Consider the following 26,818-nt stretch of genomic DNA (forward strand, 5'->3'; position numbering starts at 1 on the left):
GACCCTGAGCAAGTTGAATCTGAGTAAAAAATCAAAAAAGTTAAAGAAAGTGAACTACACCTAGATAGTCGCTAGTTATATGCATAAATGGCAGGATACATGAAAGCAATAGGGTTTTATAAGATATGGATACCTATAAGATGTATGATGTACTTAAGGCCAAAGCGCACTAGCCACATAGTTCAGTTTAGATATGCATGGTAAGGGATAATGGATTTTTAGTTAGTTCCACACGTGGTCAACAAGATGTATTACATACATACCCATGGTAAGGGTTATCCAAGATGGTTTTTCAGTTAGCAGTCTTATTGATATACATTGTGGTAAAGGAAGGACTGTGACCAGCTTTCCTATGTGAACAAGGTATCATAGTTAGTCTAATAGGTCGTATGGCATATCCATAAGGCATGATGGTTAGTTGACAAGTAAGGTGTCAATTACTTTCACTAAGGCATAAGATATATTGAGATCAACTAAAGCTTTAGTAGTCTTTATGAGTGGCCTATGTATAAGGCACGAAGGTGCCAAGTTATGACCACATCAAGACCTGGTAGTGACGCACCAATTTTAGTTTATTGTTTTATGCAAGGTACCGAAAGGTCACCTACTTATTAAGTGTTTTGCGCTCATGCGTTTATTTTTCTATGGTTTGTAGGTAAAAGTGAGTAATGAGACATGCAAGGAAAATAGTGACAATTGTATGAGGGCGAGAGCAAAATAGTTATTTTCTCTTTATTTGACAATATGTATTTGTTATTTCAATTAAGATTGTATGGATGATTTTTGCACTATATTTATAAGGATAAATTTTTCAAACACTTGGATTATGATTGCAATAAATGGAAGTATTTCAATTGTTTTCCTTTACACCTTTTTGCACATGTTTAAAGTAAGTATTTATTATCATGTTATAATTCCATTGAATGAGTTAAGAAAATAAGTTGTGCATGTCTCTTTAGGTCATATTTTGTATAAGGTTATATCTCTAGAGAAGGGTGTGACTGATTGTGTGTCTCATACCACACAGACGTGTATCCAACCCTAAATTAACATGCTTGTAAGTTTCTCTTACATGGGAATTGTTTCCCTCTAAATATACATGGTCATACATCTAACAACACATAGGCACGTAGCATATTTTGCAAAATATGCCACTTGTCAAACTTGTTGTTTTCCAATCAATCAAAGTATACCGTGATTTAAGCATTGTACAAAATCAACACTTATCATTCCTAACATATTTCTACACCCAAAAAGAGTATCCTTCTACCCTTAAATCCTCAAATCGAGATTATCTTCTTACAATACATATAAGTATACAACATTAACATACATTAACTTTTCCTAGTTTGAGTCACCTTAAGGTAGCCTCTATTAGGAATACAAATGATAAGCATAGTTTCAAGCACACAATCATCCCACAACACTAATCAAGCTATCAATTTTATTACCCATACCATACATACATGACATCTTAATCATTCATCAATTATCAAAAACTTTATAAACCTTCTTAAAATGCTATAATCCAATTAGCAATTCAATCAATTTAGTATCAAATGACAAGCATAATCAATCACATATCATCATAAGAATTTCCAAAATCAACCCAAACAAATGCACAAAGTGGAGAGCCACATTACTTAACTCTCTTCCAAAGTTCAAGCAAATATTTGCATGGCAATAAGCAAGCTCTAACAATCCTTTCCTTGTTCTTGACTCTTTGGCCTCAAAAACCTCTTCAGTTTCTCTCTAATTTTTTGAAAATTATGAAAAATGATCAACCAAACATGTCTAGACTCTTTTTATATTTAACTAGCAAACATGATTCACGACCATGTAGACTATATACATAGACGTGCATGTCATTACCCATTAATGGTAGTTTTCGAAATCACTATAACACTGATCCTTATCCAAAATTTAAACATGTTGACCACACAGGTGTGTAACCCAACCTATACAGGCGTGTGTGTCTCCCAGACTTAGCTAATTTTCATGCACTTAGGCATACATGTGATGCTACAAAAGCATATTTAGGGGATACACTGAGGTATTGATTGTCTCAACCCAAAATTGCTTTAGAAAAGCTTTTTGAAACAACCAACACTTAGCCATTTCTGTTATGGATCTATTCTGTTGTTCACTTACTCTATTTTGTTGTGAAATATAACTGACAGTAAGTTGATGATGAATTCCTACCTCTTGGAGATATTTATTAAACTGTAATAAGGTGTACTCACTTCCATTGTTTAACCTAAGCACCTTATTTTTTTCTTCAACATTGATTTTTAACAAAAGACTTGAATTTTTGAAACTCTTCAAATACTTTAGATTTTTGTTTTAGAAAAAATACCCAAACAGGTTTGGTGTAGTCATCAATAAATAATAAAAAATATCTACAACCATTGAGTGAAGGTGTCTTTATAGGTCCACACATATCTATATAGATCAATTGTAGCTTATCAGATGCTCTTCATGCTTGGTATACAAAAAAAGGCAATTTTTGTTGCTTTTCAAGCTGGCACACACTTTTGTGATCATGAACAATAGGTAAATCTTATGTAAGACCTTTTATCATGCATATATTTTAAGGTAGCATAATTAAAATAGCCTAGCCTTTTATGCCAAAAAGATGATTCATTAGTTGAACCAACTAAAGCATGCATTTCAATTTACTTCTAGCTGATTGGAAAGCTTCTATTCTTCATTTTGATAGTAACTAATTCAACAATAGTTGGATCAATAATTTTACATGCATTGTCTTCAAAGCATAAAATATAATTATTCTCGAGCATTTAAGGGACACAAAAAAGACTTTAACTAATTTTAGGCACATATAAGACATTTGAAATTAGTTTGGTATGTTTTGGAGTGTTGACAACAATTGTGTCGTTGCCTTCCATTTCCAAAAATTTTCTATTTTCCATTTTCACTTGGAGAAGAAACCTCTATCCATGTTAATACAGATGTCTGTATCAAACATCATATGATTTGAGCATTTACTATCAATAAGCCAAGCCTCATGGTTATTGATTGTTGTATAGCAAGTTACAACAAACAAGTGGTCATTTTGTTGTTGTTGTTGACTACTGTCAACAAATTATGCTTGTTATGCATGTTTATCTCCTTAACTTTTGCACACTTTTTCAACATGTCCAAATTGCTTGCAAGTTATGCATTGGACATCAAGCCTATGCCAGCACCAATTTGGTGAATGTCACTTCCTGTTATAGTGAGTACATGGCTTTCATTTTTCTTTTCTACCTCCACATTTGGCCTCCTGAAATTCATTCTTTTCTTTATCTTTCTTTCCACCAATTTTTTTTCCCTTCACTTGTGGATAGAGCTTTACCCTTTTACTAAACCAAGAGAGCTCCTTCTATAGCTTCTTCTTGCCTAATTGATCTTCTCTGCTCTTATGCTTATAGTGTATTCACCAACTCTAGCAAGGTGATCTGATTAAGATCTCTTGAATCCTCAAGGGATGAGATTTTTTATTTGAACCTTTCGAGACTTGTCAGTTAATTCTTTGCCTTAAGCTCACTAATATTTTCTCTACAACTCTCTTATCAGTCAATTCTTCCCCCACTAGTATGATTTTATTCACCACTTTTAAAAGTCTATCTGCACAATCTTTAATTATCTTAGAATCTTTTATTCTAAGAAGCTTAAATTTCCTTTTAAGATTCAAGACTTGTATCTGTCTTATTTTGTCACTGCATAAAAACTCCTACTTGAGCTTGTCTTAGACTTCTTTAGGTGTTTTGCAAGCTATAATTCTTTCAAAAATAGCTTTAGACACTATGCTTGCAAGCATGATAAGGCCTTGAATTTCTCAATTGACTCTTCTACATAGTGTCTCATCTATGCTATTGTGAGATCGACAAGTAGAAGAGGATCTGTATTTGTCTTTACTACTTCCCATAGGTCAAGACTTTTCAAATACATTTTCATTTTCATAGCCTAAACAAGATAATTTTCTCTAGAAAAAATAGAAATTGAAGCTACTACAAAACCATTTGAAACCATGATTGATCTCTCAAGTTTTTTTTGTTGTTTTTTTTTTTTGTGAAGAAAAGCTTATTGGTTTTCTCTCTTTTTCACAATCCCTCTAAGAACTTGAAAGCTTTAATACCATATGTAGGCTTATACAGGTTTTTTAAGAAAAGAAGTGAGGCAAAATACATACTTTTTTATACCTCAAACATGATTATATAAAGTTACAATTTGTAACTCTTACAACCATTTATGTTGGAATTAACTTCTAAAATTATAACTACTATAACCACTAGACTCATTACATTACAACTGTTATTGCATATTAGTTTCTTAACTATTTAAGCTTTAACATCAGTTATTAAAAAAATAGATAAAAATATATTTGCTATTGTGACAACAAAACTGTCACAACTTTAACAACAATATGGACTTATAATTACAACCAAGCATTCTAAATATCTGAAAGTAGTAAACCTAATTTAGTTTTCTCTTCACTAGCATGACAGGGATTCAATTACTGTAAACTTGCTTATCAAATTTTCAAAGATGAATAAAAAATTGATGTATCATTATGAGTACTAAGTCGGTTGATCTATATATGACCAAAATCTCACTATTACAAAATTGTACAAAGAGAACGTTTTAAAAGTTAGGATTAAAATGTATTTGATGACTTTGTTATAGATAGTTTCAAAAAAAATTATTTAGTAGTAAAAAGAACTTTTTTAACATTTACTTTTCATATGAAAAATTAGATTAACTATTTATATAATGAAATGAGTACAAGACATTGGTCTTTTATGCTACCTTTTTACTTTATTAAAGACATTTTTTATTTGTTAAGGATAATAAAACTATAACTAGAACAGTATAATTTTATGTATAAATAAAGATATATCATTATATGATTAAGTGTTGTTTTATTTTAATTTAAAATTATTCAATCATATTATGATATATCATTTTCTATGAATAAAATTATATAAATTATTTATGTATATAATATTACTCTATTCAAAATAACCATCCTTAATAAGTTCTTTTAATTGAACGTAAGTTACCTATGGTAATTAAACTAAATATTATAAATTGAATTAATAATTATTTGAATAAATTAATAAATTAATTTGTTAATTTTATGTAAAATAATCATCTTATTATTCTACTAAATTTTCTTATTCAATCAATTTCAGTAATCATCAATAGATAATGTACTTATGTAATTAACCAAACAAAATCAATTGAATCATGAATGTGCTTATGAGTATACATCTAATTAACATACTTGTAATTAATTCACTTATGAAAATATTAAAATTAACAGAAATAGTTAGCAAAAAAAGCAATAAAGTAATAGCACAAATATTTTGTAAAACATCGAAGCACTAATTACGATAACAATGACAATTAAGATGATAATAACAATGACAGTTAAAATGATGACGACAATGTTAATATCTTCAATAGTGTACTAAAACTTTCTAGTAAAGTTTGCGTATGTTAAGATTTTGATATTTTTATGTCCATCAATCTAATTTATGTATTATTATGTTCATTTAAAAGAAAAAAATCATTCATTCAGGGTTTTGTATTTCGTATATGGCATGGTACTGTTGCCTTTATTCCACTTATATGAAAAAAAAAAAAAATCTGATTTAATGAGTTTTATCTTTTAAATTTGTGAGGAACATGGATGATAATATATGAGAGTCGCTCTATCTCTTTGAAAATTTGTGTGCCATAATTCATTATATTATGCCCATAAATTGATAATTAGAAGATGTATATTTCCATTTGTGAAGAGTACTGAGTGCTGTTTATCTGTAAACATTTTTTTTTTTTCTGTTCTACAGTTTTTTAAGAATGAATTTAACTTTATTCATTGGATATGGAGACGTGTATTTCAAATGTCAAATTGGATATACAAAAGAAAAAAATTACTAAATTGTAACAAATGCAATTACTATAATTAACGAATAATAATTAGAGCAGTACTGATTTATGAATATGGCAAAGGGTAAATTGGCAATTTAAATTAAATTGTTTGATTAATTCACTACATTAATAATTTAAATTGGAGGATAGTTTGGTTATTTTTCTAGATAAAAGATAAATAGTTATTTAAATCTTAGAGTAATAGAAACAGTTTAACTTAATTCTTGATAAGTAAGAGTTTACGTTTTACAAAGTTATTAGGTAAAAAGTTTTGAAAAACAAAAAACCCTAAATGGGAACAAGTCCTTTGGCCTTTTATAAATTTATGAAATTTATTAATTTAACCCAAATTTAGACCAACAAAACTGTTATTTCATCGTATATTAATTTATCAGGGTTTTTATTTGATATATATTAACATTTCTTACAAGTGGGATATTTTTTGTCATTTACTTGTTACAGTAACACAATAGATTTTGTTAAAGTGAACGGTTGATAAGTGACTTAGCAAGTGAAAGTTTGTCGCTGCATCAAAACCTTGGGTGTGAATAATCATAGAGAATTGTCTCTTGAACACAAATTATACAAAGAACTTGACAGTTTTATATAATTTATATGCTCTTTCTTTGGGTAAATAGTGTACATATAAAAGAAGACACAGAAAATTTGTTTTATAAAATCATGAGCATGACTTTATTTATAAGGAACAAAAAGAGTTGCCGATCATGATTACATAAATATAAGTTGGCGCCTAGAAACCGTAATCATCTTGTGGTGATCCGCTTGGAGGGATGGAATATTTGAGTCCCCTAATGATATGCCTCCTACTGCCATGGAAACAAAAGTGATTGCCACACAAATTCCTGTGAAATACAACAACATTCGCGGCACTTACTCCTCCAAGAATACCAGCCAAAATGTGGAGATGGTAGTTAAAATGGACAAAAGAAAAAGAAAATATGAATTAGATGTATGATTTGATAAAGTTGTACATTCGTAATAATGAATCAAGTAATCTCAACTGCCCCCAACAATTACGCAGACACAAGTAATCGGGATCTGTTTAAACATCTGTCAGCAAAATCCACGGTTGCAATGGAAAACATATCTGCAGTCAACCAACAGCAACAATACTCACCCACTTCAATTGTATCATATCGATTAGGCACACTAAAATAAGGCTATAGTTAACCAAGGCCACTTCAACTTGCACCAACATACATCAGCCCTTACAAGGATTTGTTATGAGCCTGGGTTCAGCTGAACATCCTTCCTGCATTCTGTCTTGCCTCACACTGATTTATCTGCCACAGACCTGCAGAATCCTCTCCTTTTCCAGTATATTAATTACCAAACCACAAAACAGTCAATCATATAATTAGAAACATAAGCAGGAGATGCAAATGACAACTAGGGAACGATCAAACTCTCTTTTATTGATTGGGTTCTGAATTACAACTTATTGGAGTCTACTCTCCAGTACTTATTGAGTGACAGAAACAGAAAGTAAATTCCGGCAACAGAGGTGCTCGATGCTCTAGGCTATAGCACCCAAAATCCTTCCCTTTCCTTTCTGTTTTTCCCTCCTTGATGTTTGCCTCCCTTCCAGCCTTTTTTAAAAGTTCCAACTCTATCCCGAAAAGCTTCTACTTCCCTCCTCCTCGTCTCAATCCCAAGCCTTCATTTGTAACCAATTCCACATTATCTTGTGTTGCATCTCCCAAGTTGCCCTTCTTCCTTTTATATACTCTGGTGACATGTGGCCTATTAGAATTTTATAAGCCTAAAGTCTTCACCAGATCAAACCTAAGTACACACAAATTGAAATAAGCCAAACAAAAACTTGTTCAACTCTCAAGCCAAGCTCATGCTTGATGTTGGTTGGCTCAGTGTGCTAGTGAGCTCAAAGCTTAACTAGAGTAAAATATCAATATACCCTAATAGTTTCAAATCTTATATTTATACCCCTGAAATTTTGCTTTATGACTTTGAATATAGAGGGTAATTGATAAATATATAAATTATAGGGTTTAAATTAATATTTTGAAAATTAAAGGGTCAAATGTTATTTTTTGAGCTGAGCTCGAACCATTCATTCTTGTCTTGAGCTTAAGCTTGAACCAAGATATTACTGGCTCGGCAAGCTCAAGCTCTCTTTAAGATAATCGGGCCGAGCTCAAGCCAAGTCACACCCCTATATAAATGTATATAGTACAAAGAAAATGCTCCTTAGTTGTCATGTCATTCGAGCCTGTCACTAGGAAGTACCCTTCTTGAGGCTGAAACTGCACTTGTGATATCATACTCGAGTGTGCTGGAATAATATAAGTAGTCTTCAAATCCCATATGCAACACGTATTTTCTCACCACTAGTCAATAGATATCCATTGGATGAAAAACTAAGGCCAAGGACCTAAAACAAAAATTAGCACAAAAAGAATTAACTTACTGAAATATTATATTTAGACAAACACAAAAGAAAATTAATTCAATAGCAAAAAGAAAAAGTACTACACAAATTTAAAGTTCCACCAGCTTCACATGGCCTTCAAAGGCAGGAATACTTCTTCCTGTGCATGGGTTGCAAACACGTATCAACGAACCCAGTCCACAAAAATCTGCCACTGATCCATCATGGTGGAAGGCAACTCCATAGACTTTCCTACTGTGACCTTCTTGAAGAAGCAACTCTACTCAGGTATTTATGTCCCACAGTCTCCATGTCTTACCAAAGCTGCTTGCTCCCATGTATTTTCCTAATGGATGGAAAGAAATTTGCGCATAACGATTCAGATGGCCTTCAAAAATATTCAGGAGAGATCCAGCAGAGTTCCACAACCTTGCAGTCCAGACAAGAGAAGCAGTAGCCAAATAATTTTGCACAGGAGAAAATGCAACATCAGTCAAACATTCAATGTGGCCCTTCAAGGCAGAAAGAAACCTTTTCCACTTTTTGGCATGCACCATATCTAAGCAACTCCTCTAAAGGCACCGAGGAAAAAAATCAAGTGAAGAATCCTATTTATTCGCATTAGCACAAAGAAACTTTCAATCGTGTAGGCATCAAAACCATAGTTCATTACCACCCTACTAAACCTAATTAACAAATTGAACAAGGTAGAATGTACGTCAAATCTCAGCTGAACTTCACATGAATGATGTGAATATAATAATCTCAACTCCACAGAAATGGAAAGTATCAAGATGACCTAATTTGAAGGGCCTATCATGTGCCATGTTTCAAATACAGAATACAAATAGTTTTCCTAACAAGAAGCAGATACCATTACTTCATATTTTAGAGGGAGTGGGGAAATTCTTAAAGTTCAATAGTTGGGCATGACTAGACATTCTATTTGAAGAAAAAAATTATTGGTCCCTGAATTATCAATACATTAACAAGCTATTGCAAGAAAACATGGCATCCAAATCCTAAGAACTGAAGCTATCTTGGTGCTTGTATGTTTTTTGTTCAGAAAGAGGAAAGGACAGATACCATGAAGCAAGCAGATTCCTATGATGAAAGAAGGAGCACCAGAGAGTGGCATATCATCCCTAGACTCACTGCAATCAAGGAACAAACACTCTACCTGCCTCAGAGCTCAATCAATTTCTGCATCAATATATCATCTGAATCATCTCTTTTCCTAAGCGCATGTCGAAGAAAAGATACCTACAAAATCAAGGAACAATTCAACACTTCCATTAATTCATTTGGGGATGAAAAAGATAGATGAAATTCAAATACAAAATTATTTACCCTCATGAATGTCCTGTAGTTCAGATGAATTCTTGCCTCAATAATTTCTTGCAACAATTGTTTGACCATTTTAATATCTTTTTCCCTACAGAAATTAGACAACATCATGTTGTAAATGTAAGCATTAGGAGATAATCCAACCTCTTTCATCTGACCATACAACGTAGATGCATCTCCAATCCTCCCACCCTTAAGAAGTCCACAAATGGCAACAGCATATGATACAACATCTAGTGGGTATTTCTCTACAATGGCTCTTCTAAACAATCGAATGGCTCTATGACATTTACCAGCTTTTATAAGTTTATCTATAATAACAGTATGTACATGTGCATCAAGAGCATTCTGAGTCATGACAATCCCTTGGTACACACTGACTGCTTCATCAATTCTTCCATCTCCACATAGTCCACAAAGTAATCCAACAAAGCTGTACCTATCAGGTCTCAAACCTCTACCCACCATATCATTATATAATTCCACAGCAAGAGATGGAAGTCCAGCCTCACAAAAGTAACTTAAAAGTGCATTACAAACTACTAGATCTGCTTCTACCACAAGTCCATTTACTAACTTCGGTAAAAGTGAAAATCTCTTAGACAAACATAAAGTAGATAATAAAGAAGAAAATGTATAACAGTCTGGAACCAATTTCCGTTGTGACAAACTATGAAACAGACTAAGTGCATCATCATATCTCCCATTCTTTGATAAGCAATCTATTAATACATTGTAAAAGACCAAGTCAGGGGCTTGTCCTTCTAACTCCATAGTATTTAAAATACCAAAGGCATTATCCACCATTTTGGATTCCATGAATCCCTTAATCAAAGATGTATATGTTACAACATTAGGAGTACAGCCAGTCTCAACCATTTTTCCCAATAAATAACCTGCAATATCAAGTTTGCTCAAGCGACAAAAGCCATCTATCAATGCACTCCAAACATTGACAGATAAAGAAGTTCCCAATGTAAGGACAAGACCTAATACTTGATATGCCTCCACCATCCTACCCTTCTTGCAGAAAAAATTTAAAATCATCTCAAATGTATGAACATTGGGATAAAACCCCTTTCTCAACATAATCCTAATAACATCCCGCAACGTATCTGAATCATTAGTCTTACATAAATTACACAATGCAATGTTAAAACTCAAGAAATTTGGCACCTTGGTCTCCTTCAAAATCTTGATACCTAGCTCAACATGCCCAACCTTGAACAAGACATCCATAATAACATTATGTGCAAATGTGTTAGGCATGTAGCCAAAGCGCCTCATTTCCTCAAAAGCCTCAAAAACCCTCTCATGCAATCCTCCACGCCAATAAATCCTCAACAAAAGCATAAAAGTTTGTGCCTTTATTACACATCCAATATTCACTAATTCAATAACAAGTCCTCTCACAGTCTTGTATTGTTCAGTCAAACGAGCAACGACACTAATCATGTGACCAATTGATTGACTATCATGAAAATAATTTCTTTGTTTTGCACACCAAAGGAAAAAACACAAAGCAATCAAATCAGAAGGGCAATTCAACAAAGTTGAATATATCATAGGAGCTGTAAGAATGATTGGTTTCCTTTTATTGTGAAAATATTCATCTCGGTCATAATTATTTGGTACATGGTGCGTTGTTGCACATATGTGATGGATTGATTTAAAAGATAGTGTATTCCAAAATTTTCTTTGTTGCACAATGTGTAGCAAACTCCTATATCTCCACAGCATATCGAGCTATGCAAATTCAAAGGATAACAGAAAGTGGCACCAAAAAAAAAAAGAGGGCTGAATGGTGAAAAGGGTTTTAATCAAAGATATGCTTCTTCCAATCCATAAATTCACAACAGTGGTCCAAGACAGTGATTAGAATTTCAATCCCATGATCAGCACAAGTTGTTTGCATCTTATTAAGAAATCATCCATTGCTCCTGAAAATAGTACCACACATACAAGAATTCTAATCAAGAATATATAAAATGAATTATCCATTGATAGAATAATCAAGCAACAAAAACCATATTCATATAAACATAATCCAGACCAAAATACCTCAAATCTAATTAGGCAGAGGTTAATATCATCTAACATTGATATTGGTCTATAACTTTGTAATTCATCTAACATCTTAGTATGATTAAGCTTTAAATAATTGATTAATCAAAACTTCTATATAATTTGATTAATTTAATTATTACATGCAGATTCCATCAGCCAAAGCAAGTCCATTTGCAATTGAACAAAAGCATTACTTCAGAGAACAATGACACAACAAAAACAAGCTGTAACAAATAGAAGAACACATCAACAAACAGATACTGCAGAAGAGTATACCAACAAGAGCACTTGATCTTTAAATCTTTTCTCAGCTCCAATGCACATTTTTATTTGCTAGCAGAGAAACCTAAATGAAAACATTAAACCCAATAAATTACTTAAATTCAACTATCAATAAGTGAAAACCAACTCAAAGTAACCACTCTTATACAAAAATTGCCCAAATTAAGTTACAAAGATAAAAAAGCCATAAACCTCTCGACTAAACCCTACAGTAGCCATTTTTATTTTCTCCTATAGATTTTCAGAAAGCAAAAGCCTTTTTTAACAAACTAAACCAAGTTTTGAAATTATTTCACATGTCTGCTAACTATTGAACTTTTTCAATACTTAATGCCCAATGCTATGTCCAAAATCATCCCTCACACCCTGACGGCTAGGCTGCTAAGAGCTCACAAACCCACCACGCAACCCACAGTCAACACAGACAAACCAACTGCAGTGTCATGAATTGAACCATTTCTCCACAACCGAAAAATGGGAAACTAACCCACCACCAAAAATTTTAAAATGAAAAAGTATCTGACACCATAACAACATAATAAAAGAATAAAAAACAAACAACCTTCTAACAATCAACAACAATAAAGGAAAATCGAAGTCAATCAATTAGAGTAAACCTTTAGAACTCCCAGAGCAGCCGTTGGAATATCCAGAGCGTGGCAATTCACGCAAAAGTCTTCGTTGGAACAACACAAATGGATGATGAAGGAGAGAGCTTTCCTGCCTCTAGGAATCAATCTGCTTTGAGAGAAGATGCATGAATGTCAGACGGCGGTGAAGGAGCGGGTAATAGCGGCTGGGTGATAATAGAGGAGGGAATGGTTGGTGTATTATAATTTGTATGAGGGGAAGGAGGCAGAGCGGCTGGCTGCAGGCTTTAATAATTTTTACATTATAGTTTTTAACATATTTATATTTATGTAAGGACACTATTTAATGTTTTTAATTTGGCCGAAAATTTAATCTCATTCAAAGTTTAGTTCAATGGCATAGTTTTACCGCATAGTTTTTAAAAATCTAAATATCAACCCATCTTCGATCTTCCCATTTTGTTAATACTTTTTTTAGTTTAATAATAAATTATTGGTTTTCTCTTCATAATATGCCTATTAAAAGGGAGAAGAACGAAGTTGATATTATTTGAAGAATGGTATTAACCGTTGGTCATATGACTATAAGCCCTCGATGCCACTCATATATTGACAAGTAGTCATATAATAATCAAACAACAAATTGATTCAATTGGGATTAGGGCTTGAACAGAAAAGTAAAATAAAAGAATTAAAATTTAAAACCCTAATTTGAAAATATTATTTGTAACAGTTAAAACTTCAATCACCTTGAGCGATGAAGTTGGATTTAGAATGAATTAGAGTTGTCGAGAGCTTCTTGCACATTTTGTTCGGAAGAACGAGAAAGAGATAAATTTTGTGCGAAAGAGAGGGAAATTTTAATAATGAAAATTTAATTTGTAATATTAATTTATATTAAAAATAAGTTTTAATACAAATACATAACTTTTTTATGTTTGTTTTCGATGGAATTCAACAACTTTAACCGTTGATGAGTTTTGACATTTTAATTTCTTTTATAGGAAACATTAAATAGTAACCAATATTGTCATTTTAAAAGGACCAATACAACGGCTACTGTATCCCTAAATTTTTATACGCTAATTTTTAAATGCTCTAATATTTATTTGTCTGATAAATTTAATTATTATTATTAAGGATAAAAATATCATTTAAAAAATTTACAATTCTCTTTACTATTTGGCAATTTCTACTCACCCCCACATATTTTTCCCTCTCTCACTGCCACCCCATATTTTTGCAACCATCCACAGTTGCCTCTTCTCCATAAACTATTGATCTCTCTTAGATGGCCAACATCCTCAGTCTCCAACTTTCCTCTCTGCCTAAGATAGAGCTGATTTTAGCCTAATTCTCTTCTCTAACGGTCTAGCTCGTGTTCGGTGAAATTGCATGCATTAGCACCTATTCTTCTTCTCCGATTTGAACGACGACCTTCTACTTCAATTTTAATTGATTTTCAATATGAAGGTGAAGGTTTATCTAAATCAAATCAATCGAGATCGATAGACAAACAAAGAATAGGCATTTTTGTCTAAAAATCAAGATCGAGACTAAGATCAAAGAACAAAGAAGAAAACAGTTGAGCTCAAGACCAATTCTAGAATCGTGTCATCGAGATTGACAAAGAAAGAAGGTCATCACCTGCAGTAGAGCAAGAACGTCGGCTATCAATTGGAAAAGGCATAAGAGAAAAAGAAGGAAAATATAAACCCTAAGAGGGAAAATGTGAGTTTTCAAAACTTTGAACCTGAGAAAATTGTTAGTTTTTTGAACTAATGGGAGAAATGAGATAAAATTCTAATTTTTTATATATTTTTGGCCAAAGGACTCATTTCCACCCAAAGTTTATTTTTTTCCTAAGTTCCTATTCTTTATCTTTCAAAAACCCTTTTACCCAAACCCATTAGTTTTAAAATTTTATCTCATTTTTCCCTTAAACCCTAAAAATTAATAATTTTCTCCTATATCAAATTTTAAAAAGTAACATTTTCCTCTTAGAGTTTATGTTTATTCTTCAGCGATTTCTCCCTCCCGAGGTTTTCTCTCTCTTTGACAGTCTCTCTCTCTCTCTATATCTCCTTCTGGTCAGTCGTTCAATGTGGAAAACAAAGATGGAAAGATGAAGCATTGCTTGGCTTTGTTTTCCCTAATAAAGACAAGATTTTTCATCTTTGTCAAGGAAGACGATATTTCATCTTCCATCTTAAACGATCGATCGAAGAGAGAGATAGGGAGAGAGAGGTCGTTAGAGGGAGAAAAGGCCTTAGGAGGGAGAAGCCGTCAAAGATGGTGTTGAAGAATGAAACATAAACCCTAAGGGGGAAATGTTACTTTTAAAAGTTAGCCTAGAGAGAAATTATTAGTTTTTAGAGTCTAGGGGGAAAAAGAGATAAAATTTTAGTTTACTTTTAATATTACTGGTAAAATAGTGTTTTATCTTTAAAACTAACAGACTTAACAATCCATGGATAGATAAAAGGGTTTTTGAAAGATAAAAGGGTTTTTGAAAGATAAAGAGTGAGAACTTAGGAAAAGAGTAAACAATGGGTGGGAATAAGTCCTTTGGCCTATTTTTTATATAAGAATTTTACTATTAACCTTAACAAATAATTTTAACAAAAATGTGGGTATTTAAAGTGTCAAAAGTTAATATGAGGGAGTTTGGGGTTAAACCAAACTTTGGGTAGGAATAAGTTTTTTGGCCTTTTAAAAAATTTCTTTTTGGCCTTTTTAGCAAGAGGCCAAATAGTATAATAATCTTGTGACTCTAGATTTGATTTAACCATTTCGGTACCACACTACATAAGATTCGGTGAAACCTAAAAGGCCAAAAGACTTGTTCCCCCCTAAGGTTAAGTGTAAACCCAAACTCATACCTTTCAATTTTCAAAAAATTCAAACTCTCACTCATAAGTAAAATTTTATTTAAAAACTCAGTTAATGTTAAAGGTAAAATCATCATTTAACAAAAACTTTAAAAAACTAAAATTTTATTGCATTTTTCCCCCTTAGTTTGAAAATCTAACAATTTTTTCCTACCCAAAGTTTGAAAAGTGACAATTTCTCTCTAGAGACAGTAAAGTTCGCCTTCTTTGGTCATGTTAGCTCTCCCTCTCAACTTATCTCCTCCTATCAATTTGTTCCCATCCACAGGGAGAGATAATCTGAGTGAGAAGATGAACGCGACCAAAAATGACGAATTTCGTCATCTCTGATGATGGTTCCAAAACTCTAGACGTGAAATTAATACTTTTCAAACTTTGGGTGGAGGAAATGGTTAGATTTTGAAATTGAGGGGGAAATGTGATAAAACTTTAGTTTTAAAATTTTTTTTGTTATATGACGATTTTGCTTTTAACTTTAATTGAGAATTTTAATAGAATTTTGCTTATTGTTAAGGTTAGATTTGAGACGAGCTGAGCTCGAGCTTGTGAAAGCTAAGCTTGAACTCGGTTGGAATTCAGCTCGACTTGTTTTTTGTTATTAAAACGACATCGTTTTAATACATATTGGTCAAAACGACGTTATTTTGTATCAAAATTTTTAATTGAAAATTTTGGCGAGTAACTTGAGCTCGTATAGGGTTGGCTCGTTTCGGGCTCGAGCTCAAGCTCGAACGAGCTCGGTTCGCGTCCAACCCTACTTATAGGTTGGACTATGGGTTTTTTAAAGTTGAATGGTAGAAGTTTGAGATTACACTTAACCTTAGGTGAGAACAAGTCTTTTGGCCAATCTAAAAATAAAAATATTTTCATTTTTGATGACTATTGAATTGTATATTAATCATGATTTTTTTTTTTTGGAAAATTATATTAAATACCTAAAAGTCAAGCGTGCAAAACAAATTTATCCAAGCTTATCAACATACCCCCTATTAAACAAACCTTAACTATTTCCACCACTTCATAATTCTTGCGAATTCACTATGCAAATTCAAGAAAAAACGTGAGGTGACGTAAGGCAATCTGAGAGGCGACGTCCAACTCTTTTCTCCGACGATTTTTCTAGTTTTTCGGTGACATAAATGGCAAAAGTGGTTAATTCATCGTTCCTTGTCATGTTTTATTCAATTTGATGTTGAGATTTAAGCGATTGAATGAAGATTTTAGGCCTTTGTTATATTAAATTTTCAGTTTTGAATAATGATTATATCAAATCTTTTGTGTTTGGATGAATTTTGTTAGAAATTTTGTATTAAAATAGGTGTAGATTTGATTGTTGTTGAAATGAGAGTTGAAAAATGCATTTTGGGTTGGGAAATCCAACCTTGTGGGTTGTCATCACAACTTGTAATCCGCAAGCTAAATCATGAGGTGAAACCATTTAGGGAAAAGGAGGTTTTTACAAGTTTTTAAACAATGAATAACTCGTAAGATCACAAGGTAGGGGATAAAAAGTTAGTTTTGAAACTTGTTAGACTCTTGGGATCATGAGTAAAGGGAAAGAGTCACTTTTTCAAATTTGATGAGCTTGTGGGATTGCAAGAAGTGGGGAAGTGTCAGTTTTAAAGCAGTTCTTAACTCTTGAATTAGGGAGTTCAAGGTTGGGGTTTTTTTTATATTTATCATTTAGGGAGGCAAATTGATATTTTTCTATTCTAGGTTTTTTGATACGTAGTTTTTAAATTTTAATTTCATTTTGCTAAATTGATTACGAGTACCATATACTTATGTAATTAAAAATGAGTAATTAAATATAATTTTATTTATATTCTTAACTATCTGTCAAAACCCTTTTAAATTTCAATTCTAGGTTTTTTGATACGTAGTTTTTAAATTTTAATTTCATTTTGCTAAATTGATTACAGTACCATATACTTATGTAATTAATAACGAGTAATTAAATATAATTTTGTTTATATTTTTAACCATCTGTCAAAACCCTTTTAAACCCTAGCCCATTCAATCGAAAAATCTTGTTTGTTCTATCAACTTTTAAAATTTGGAAACATCATTACATCCATATGTAAATATCAGTATGAATTGTCTTATTAGATGTTTATGCGTGGATTTAAGATGCATAAAATATGGAAAAAAAATTGATAATTACAAGAAAGAAAATACCCAAATTGTAACATTTTTTTCACACAATGTATAAAAAAAATGTCACATACTTTTTTGTAAGGGCTTTGCAACAATTTTTTATGCAAATGTTGAGGTAGATAAAATTTCTTTTAGGAGCATGGAGAAGCTAACGATTTTTTCACACCGATTTTAGGGGTTTTGTAAAAAATTTTATAAGATTTCCTTAGAAAAATGTTTTTTTTTTTTTATTTTAACCATAAACCCATGGCAACTGAACCTTTTATTAAAACTTAAATTTGTTAAAAAAATAAAAATAAAACTCACCCAACAGCCCTAAAATCCATGAACATGAACATGAATTCAAAAACTTAAATAAAAAATAAAAAACGTTTAGACGCTTAGCAAATACATGAAATTTAAAATCAATAAAACTATGTGTACCCACTTTGGATACACAAATATGTACACATTTATATGTGTCATCATGTGATTGGATGATTTTGAATTAAGAATAAAACAATAACCAATCATATGATGACACATATGAGTGTGTATACATTTGTGTACCCAAAGTGTGTACACATAGTATTACTCATTTAAAATAGCAAAATATGATCATACTAATGATGTAATGATTTTTTTTTTGTTTGATTTATTAATCTTAACAATCTTTAACTCTAATTTGAAATTATGTATCTGTGTAAGTTTTAATAAAAATTATGACATTTAGAAAAAATCTAAAACTCTTTTTTCATTCTTTGAAATCTTACTAATTTATTATTCTTTGGTACAAAAATTATTTTATATTTGAATTAGTAATTATATTTATATCAAGCCTCTTAACTGTTATGCTCATGTTTTTAAGCGGTTAATTTTTTTTACAAAGGGATTATTATTTATAATAGAGATTCAATTTTATAAATATTCCCTAATTCATTGTTTTATAAATTTTAACCACGCAATAATGATATAAAAATAGAGTAATACTATGTGTACCCATTTTTGGTACACAATTCATGTACACAGTGATGTGTCATCATGTAATTAGATGATTTTAAAACATGTGTCATCATATGATAAAGAAACATTCAATCACATGATAACACCTCATCTGTGTATACAAATTGTATATCAAAAATTGGTATACATAGTTTTATTGATAAAAATAACATAACTTCTTCAAATTTTATTATTAGAGAAATTTATTTGACAATTTAATCTCTCAAATGCATTCTTAAATAAAGAGAAACAAGTTTGAAAATAACATTCCTTTTAACCACCCATTTAGGCATTTACAACTGATTCTGAGTTGTAAATTTCTTTCTGTGTTTTTACATTGCATCACAATTTATTTTCTTCTACCATAAAAAAAAATTCAAATAATTTATCATCCAAACTTTAATTAATGAAAGCCTTTTTAAGTTTTAAAATCAATTTTTTTACCTATCAATAAATTTTTACAATTAACTTTATCCTCAAAAATGTATTCAAATAAATAATTGACTATACACCGAAAATGAAACTACCTAAAGTACTCCCAAAACCCTCTAAACCTTTCTCATCTCTATCGCATTCATTATCACTGTCACCCAACCATGAGTTTCCATTGCCTCCTTCCTCATCTCACTCACCCAACCTTGAACTTCTATCACTACCATCAACGTCTCCCTCACCCAATTCTGTGCCTTCATTGCCATTTCCCACCACCAACTCAACAAGTGTATGTTCAGACAAGAAAAAGAAAATAAAAAAGATGAATATCTAAATAAAAAAATTATTAAAATAGAACATTACAACAGGAATTTAATCCATTAGAGGAGCAAGAAATTTAGTAAAAGCAACATTATATCAATTTCTCTATTGCTAGTGCTTATGATTGATTCTCTCTCTTTTTTATTTCTCTCCTTTTCCAAATTAAACCAATTCTCCTTCTTTCCTAGTAAATTCATCCACTCCATGGATGAAGCAAAAACTAAAGTCTTGGTCAAAGCAAGCCGCCTTAATTTATTACTAAACATTATTAGGAGAAGTTTATCTGTAACCGGAGCATGAACACCTTATTTCGCTTCATTCCCGCTCTTCATTTCCTTCTTCTTGAACCCAATAATGACTTCTCATATTTAGAATCTTTTGCGTTGTGCACTGTTAAATATTTGTATGTACTTTCCTTTTTTTCTCTTTACCACATGATAAATCAATAAAACATGAGTGAGCACGAAGAAGGAGAGGCCAAACACTTTGGTCTAACAAGAATGAGCAATAACGAAATGAGAAGATGACGTGCTTCAGGCACCCCATTTAGAAACAAGGTTGAAGAAGTTTTTGGCATGTAGTTTTCCCTGTCCCCTCTTTGTCTAATGGTTTTTGTGTGGAGGGTGTGCCACAAACTCTAACACACAAGGACACGGTAGGCCAATCATTGTGGCCTTTGGCTGGCCAATCATTCCATTGGTATCTTGCATTCAAGCCTACGTTTGACTATCCCTTGGGATGTAATGGTGGATACATTATTAGGGTTGTCAATTGGGTTTACTAAACCGAGTTTGACTTGCTCAAACTCAAACTCAAACTCATAAAAAAATTTCAGGTTTAAGCTTAAGGTCTACTCATTCAAGCCTTATATTTTTTGTTTAGGTTCGGTTCATTAAAAATTTTGGGTTTCAAGCCTGTATTAGGCTTATTTTATTTTTGTTTTATAATTTTAATACTTACAAAAACACCCCTAGTAGGTTTGAAAACCTAATAAATACACTCCTACCCAATCTCATATGAATTTTCTGGCACAATGATATAACAACTTGGTTTGAATCTATTATTAATTAGAAACTTTCTAACAAGTTTGTTATTATTAAAAATATGAACCAGTATCGTGGAACAAGAACAACCTTGGGTTCCTTTAGTTTACAAACTTGCCTAGTGTGACAATAGACAAATAAACCAAACAAGGGAAAAAATCTCAAATCGACCTTGAAAAGAAGTTTACAAAGTGGTGCATGAAGTTGGGAAGAATAACAACTTGATCTTATCCAGGCAAAGTTGAGAAGTTGAACAAAGAGAGGTGATGGAAAGGAGAACATAAGAAAAGATTGAGTGGGCAACCACAAGTCCATCTATTTGACATTGATTGATGATCAACTACAAATACTAAAGTACATGGATGTTGGAATTCCATCAAGACACAAAGTTGCATCTAGAGATTTTGTCAACGAAACTCTTAGAAATAACTTGATGTGATCCATAGAATACTAGAAACATGTGGTCTAGTAATATAAGACTATGACAAGAGTGTAGTAGGATGAAAAATATTAAAAACATTAAAGATCTAAGATAAAGGTAAAAAGAATGACGTGACAATAAAAAATGATATAACCGCTAAAGATGAATGACAAATAATGTGATAACTATTAAACACGTGAAAAATGACATGACACATGTTTGGTGACACGCCTACTTGGTAAAATATGATGAGGAGGATTGATTAGGTGAAAATTCATGTGAAGGTAAAAAAATTCATTTGGAGTCCAATTTCATAGTTACTTATAATCCTTACAAACATTACCTAAATTAACTATATACACAAACTTTGGTTCATAGGTATATAATAACTTTGATTGTTCCATTCATCTCTTCGAATTATATCAATGAAAAAGTCAATAAAATGGAAAAGCACACCAAATTAAGAAAACAAAAGAAGTATGAACCACTATCACAAGGATAGATGTGTGAAGATATAACTTAATCCATGGTTGTTGTTTGAGAAAAATTTAAAATTCTGTGTATAACTAAATTTCATTTTAACTTCCCTCTTACCTTTATGTTTTACTTAAAATTTGTTCTTTTTTTTTTCTTTTTATGTGTTGCTTACTACAAAGAAACAAAAAAAGAATGTGCACGTAGTTCACTTATATATTCCATACGATTAGAATTTGCACATAGTTTTAAGAGTCTTAATTAACTTAGTAGTAGAATTCAATGTGGGCTTGGACTCCAAGATCCTACATCGCCTAGAATGAATTTTTCGTTCCTATTGAGTTTTCCATTTGAATAGCTTTTATTCAAAGTTTAAGTTTGATAATTTGTACAAGTTTGCCCAAAGATTGAATTTTGTTTGATCCGAAACTGAGTTTTTTAAGTCAAATAATTGGGTCTCGGGTTCACCGGACCATATGGACGAGCCTATACATTGTGCGATGTTGGATATATTGAGTTCTAATGGAAAATGATCTTTACATCCTTTCATCTAATGATTTTTATCAACAAATTCAACGAAGTCTGGGTAGGAAATGAATTCAGCCTCAAAAAATAAAGATAAAATGTCAGTCGTTGGATCAATGAAAGTACATGGCATCACAGTCGTCCATCTAGCACTTTCTAAAGCCAAGTTGTCTAACGACAAAACTACTTCGTCAAAGGTTCGGTAGCAAAAGTAGTTCAGTTTTCATCGACAAAAAACTTCCCCGAACTCTCAAACTGAACCAAGAAAAATGCTGTCGATTCGCTCTATTTTAACTTCACAGCGAAGCTTAAGACCGTCCAAACTCTCCCCATTTCATTACTCTTGTTTTTGTTATTCAGCAGCTGCAGTTGAAGCTGAGAGAACTATCAGTGAAGGTCCCAGACACGACTGGTCCAAAGATGAGATTAAGTCCATTTACGACTCTCCTATTCTCGATCTCCTCTTCCATGGAGTCAGTTTCACTTCTTAATCCTTTTGCTTATGGCTTTACTTTTTGTGGGTTCTGTGTAGAATTGTGTTTTGTTAGTTGACTTCTTGTTTTGAAGTTTGTTATTTATCTGGGTGTTAATTTCTTATGGTTTTTTTTTTTGTGAAAGTATAGAATTCTCATTGTGATGTTTGCTTTAGTTGAGCCACTGACATTGGTTATGGTCTAGTTTGTAGCGCGTAAAGAGGGATTATTTCTAATTGGTCAAGTAAGTTCATTTTTAGTTGTGTGAATCTTAAGAGTTCAATTTTTGTGTTGGTTGTGGCCCAATAGTTTAAGATTTTCAGTTTTCGTATGTTATCAGAGTTAATATTTCTTGTTCAAATCCTATGTGTCGCATCAGTTTCAATCCATTGATGATATAATGTCTTTCCAAACAAGTTGGTATATAATCTCCCTTCGTGGATAATGCAATGGAGGAAGTAAAATCCGTAGACTGACCCCAGTATCTCTATTTGTAGGAACTACAAGATTACCCTGAGTAGGCCGTGGCTCCACTAGCTCATGGGATCCATGAGACTTTTATATGGGATCAAAGTACATTTAATGTCATGTCTTTCTAGACTTGAATTTTAATGGTTTGGTTGATTCTTACCTAATAGTTAAGAGTCAAGTGGTAGCTTAATAAGTTTGGTGTTCTGTCCAAGGTTTTTATAGTTTGCTTAAAATTTGTTCATTGATGTTGCTGCTGGTACTGCAACTGCTATTATTGTATGGTTGAGTTAATTGGAGGTTATTTCTGATTTTAGGCTCAAGTTCACAGGCATACTCATAACTTCAAGGAGGTGCAGCAGTGCACTCTCCTTTCTATCAAAACTGGTGGATGTAGTGAGGATTGCTCATATTGTCCTCAGTCCTCAAGATATGACACTGGAATAAAAGCACAAAAGCTAATGACCAAGGAGGCTGTGATGCAAGCAGCACAGAAGGTGAGCAAAGCTAATTTTACAGCATTTGTACTACACTATCAAGTATAATTCACAGATACTGTTTTATGTCATAGTGAGTTACTCTTTTGTCCTGGCCGTGTTACTGGGAGATCTTGCATTATGGTCTCAGCGCAAAACTATGTTTTTTTGTTCCTCACTTATGTGATTATTTGCTGTCTTTCCGAAATAGGGGAAAAGTGTGACTTTTTCTCTTCGTTGAAGAACTGTTTTGTCTATTTCATGGTTGCTTGCTGTATTTTTATTAATAGAGAATACTCTTTTTTCCTAATCATGATGGAGTTCAGTGGAAGACCTACTTAATTATTCTGATTCATCTCTAATATTCATAATTTGTGTGAATTTCTGACAAATTGATCTAATGAAAATTCTTTTTAAAACTGACTTAGTTTGTTACAGTGTCAAGTTTAAATTGATAGATTTTGCTTCAAATATCAATGGACTATTGGTTGATTTTTGTGCAATTGAATGTAATACAATGCTATTCATTATGATATCAAAATTGTTGTATCTTTTATTAGGCAAAGGAGGCTGGTAGCACACGTTTTTGTATGGGTGCTGCGTGGAGAGACACAATAGGGAGGAAGACCAATTTCAACAACATCCTTGAATATGTGAAAGAAATAAGGTAATAAGGCAACATTCAAGAAAAGTTTATTGTGGTAAAAATAGAAGTTGATTTTCTGATGTGCTTGAATAGTTTTTATCTTTTTTAACATGAATTAATTTATTATACCATACTGTGGAGACACATTACCAACAAGTTACTGACAAGTGAGAGAGGTGTATCTCATGCCGTATCAGTCCTCTTTTCTTCTTATCATCTTGTTTTGTGTTTATTTTCTTCATGTCTTTGAACTATTTGGAAAGGACTTCTTATCATAATGTGAAGCTATGTTTTGACAAAAATTTCAGTTTCCAGTCAATTTATATGCATATGCTCTGCAGAACGTGGATTTGCATTTATTGCCTTTTCAATTGACATTCATGATGCCAATTTTGTTGTTGATAAATGTCATTTTTTTGTTTCCTTCCTAAATTGAAAGAACAACTATAATGCACAGGAACCATATGTCCTTTTTGTTTACTTTGTGATGTGAAATTTTGCATTTCAGTTAACCTTTATAAGGCATTTTATTGTATCCATCACATGTATAAGTTGTCTTGTGAATCTTCCATGTACCAGGGAAATGGGGATGGAGGTGTGCTGTACGTTAGGCATGTTGGAGAAGCAGCAGGCTTTAGAGCTTAAAAAAGCAGGCCTTACAGCATATAACCATAACCTTGATACATCCAGAGAATATTATCCAAATATTATCACTACAAGAAGTTATGATGAACGCTTGGAAACCCTTAAACATGTTCGTGAAGCTGGGATCAATGTCTGTTCAGGTGATTTGGTACTAAAGTTTGACTCTGATATCATCTTAAATATTTTGTATCCACGGATTCTTATCTGGCTATAACATCTGCATTAAATGAGAATAGGATGTCCACAAATGGGAAAAGAATGAAAAAAGAAATGATAATGTTTAGGTTGGTCAATTTTCCTTGTCTTGCCTAGGAACCACTTTGGACAAATGGTCCATTATTAAAATTGTTGGTGCCACACTAGTATGGTAAAATTTCTTATTTACCCTTAATTGGGTTTTATATCATTTGCTGCTTCTTTGTGTCATGGCCGTGCCATTTCAACAATATAGATGTAATAATTATAAACTATTTGTAATAATTTAGAAAAAAAACTTATCTCTTCAGTGTTTCAAAGTCACCATCATGATGGGTTTCAATGCTTTTTCCCTAACATGAGAGAATATAGTCTGTTTCATTGAATTACTTTTCTACCATCGTTTTGAAGTGAACATATTTGTCATTTGGGATTCGGGTTATGTGTTTAATGTCTTTTTCTAGCCTCCAATTCATCACCTCCCACAGAAACTTGAGATATCCTTTTCCAATTGTGACCTTTTGTTTTTACCTTACGGTGACTCCTGGAAACTAACATGCATTGTTTATCTTCAAAGTTAAACTGTTCTTCTCTTACATGTGATTATTGGGGTCACTTTTACTTTTTGTTAACAGGAGGGATAATAGGCCTTGGAGAAGCAGAGGAAGACCGAGTTGGTTTATTGCATACTTTGGCAACTCTTCCTACTCATCCAGAGAGTGTTCCCATCAATGCCCTTCTTGCAGTGAAAGGCACACCCCTCCAAGATCAGAAGGTGAATTTGATCTTGATTAACACAACACTTGTATAAATTGCTGGTTGAGTGCATATTATCTTTGACTGCTAGCTTATTTTGTCATTCAAGTTATTTTTATTTTACATGATTTTTGGCCTATCCTTTATGTTGAATTATTAGATCGTTGATGAGGCATGTTTTGTAGCACTAGTTATCGGAGAGGGTCCCTAGAAGTTTGGTAACTGGTCGAGCTTGAAGTTAGAATCTGTATTTAGGATAGATAATAGTGTGGTTAAATCCATGCATTATGATGAAAAAATATTATTGGAGTCTTGATATTGAAAATGGCTACAACCCCTAATTTTAGTTTCTATTGCCGCATAATTGGAAAATAATAATTGTTGATTATATGTGTAGTGTGTGATAATAAGAAGTAATGTATTTCTTTCTCTGAGAACTAGGAAGCTTAACGGATATCAATTTCTAATTTGTTTTCAGCCAGTTGAAATATGGGAAATGGTTCGGATGATCGGTACAGCACGTATAGTCATGCCAAAGGCAATGGTGAGGTTATCTGCAGGAAGAGTTCGATTTTCCATGCCTGAGCAGGCATTGTGCTTTCTTGCGGGTGCAAATTCGATCTTCACTGGCGAAAAGCTCTTAACAACTCCTAACAACGATTTTGATGCTGATCAACTCATGTTCAAGATTCTAGGGCTCACAACAAAACCTCCCAGTTTCCCTGAAGAGGAAGCAAGATCTTGTGAAGAAGAGAAGTGCAAAGCAGCTGTGTCTGCATGATCTTTACTTTGCTAATTGCTCTGCTAGGTTTATGCTTCATAGGCTAATGCTAAAATGCCTTTAATTTAGTGCGGAATTCATTTAAATATTTAGCTCACCATTGGAGGGGCTGGAAGTGGAGAAGTTTGAAATTTTTATATTTTTGAGTATTTTCAAAGCATTTCCAGTCCCAGATTCACTAGGGCTTGGGCTTAGGAATTGTCAATGAAACTTTACAAAATCACATGAAACCTCCTAAAAACAACATGCATGCCCTTTTATGAGTTAAAATTCCACCAGCTCCTTAAAAAGTGAAAAAATATAGGGAAGTTAACAAATTACCCTAAAGTTATGGGTGAAAGAAAATTTGCCCCAAATTTCAAACTCTAAACGAAAATGCCCTACAAAGTTGCAAGGATGAAATTGCTCTCTTAGTGAAAACGAGTAAAAACAGTGTTTCCCCTTCCTCAGCCACATGATTTGTGTATTTGTAGTCCACAAAATCACAAGCACAGTTGATT

At 32.5% G+C, this 26,818-nt stretch overlaps 2 protein-coding genes across 9 annotated transcripts; one reads left to right on the top strand and one right to left on the bottom strand.

Moving 5' to 3' along the window:
- Positions 1–7,348: 7,348 nt before the first annotated feature.
- On the bottom strand, positions 7,349–12,919 carry LOC123196791 (putative pentatricopeptide repeat-containing protein At1g16830). 8 transcript variants are annotated; one of them, XM_044610918.1, is made up of 6 exons: positions 12,661–12,919; positions 12,038–12,107; positions 9,698–11,634; positions 9,528–9,610; positions 8,454–8,776; positions 7,349–8,350 (listed from the first exon to the last, which is right to left on the bottom strand). In XM_044610918.1, the coding sequence occupies exons 3-4, from the start codon at positions 11,432–11,434 to the stop codon at positions 9,533–9,535; spliced, it is 1,815 nt and encodes a 604-aa protein (XP_044466853.1). In that variant the 5' UTR covers positions 11,435–11,634; positions 12,038–12,107; positions 12,661–12,919; the 3' UTR covers positions 7,349–8,350; positions 8,454–8,776; positions 9,528–9,532. The 8 variants fall into 8 exon arrangements, with proteins under 8 accessions (XP_044466853.1, XP_044466850.1, XP_044466851.1 ...); XM_044610915.1 differs by having other exon boundaries at positions 8,454–8,928; XM_044610916.1 differs by having other exon boundaries at positions 9,434–9,610.
- A 9,143-nt stretch (positions 12,920–22,062) lies between these two features.
- On the top strand, positions 22,063–26,478 carry LOC123195598 (biotin synthase, mitochondrial). The gene is made up of 6 exons (XM_044609397.1): positions 22,063–22,351; positions 23,137–23,316; positions 23,856–23,962; positions 24,521–24,726; positions 25,417–25,556; positions 26,016–26,478. The coding sequence occupies exons 1-6, from the start codon at positions 22,148–22,150 to the stop codon at positions 26,316–26,318; spliced, it is 1,140 nt and encodes a 379-aa protein (XP_044465332.1). The 5' UTR covers positions 22,063–22,147; the 3' UTR covers positions 26,319–26,478.
- Positions 26,479–26,818: the final 340 nt, after the last annotated feature.

This window comes from Mangifera indica, chromosome 14, assembly GCF_011075055.1.
Source record: "Mangifera indica cultivar Alphonso chromosome 14, CATAS_Mindica_2.1, whole genome shotgun sequence".
In the NCBI taxonomy this organism is placed as follows: Eukaryota; Viridiplantae; Streptophyta; class Magnoliopsida; order Sapindales; family Anacardiaceae; genus Mangifera; species Mangifera indica.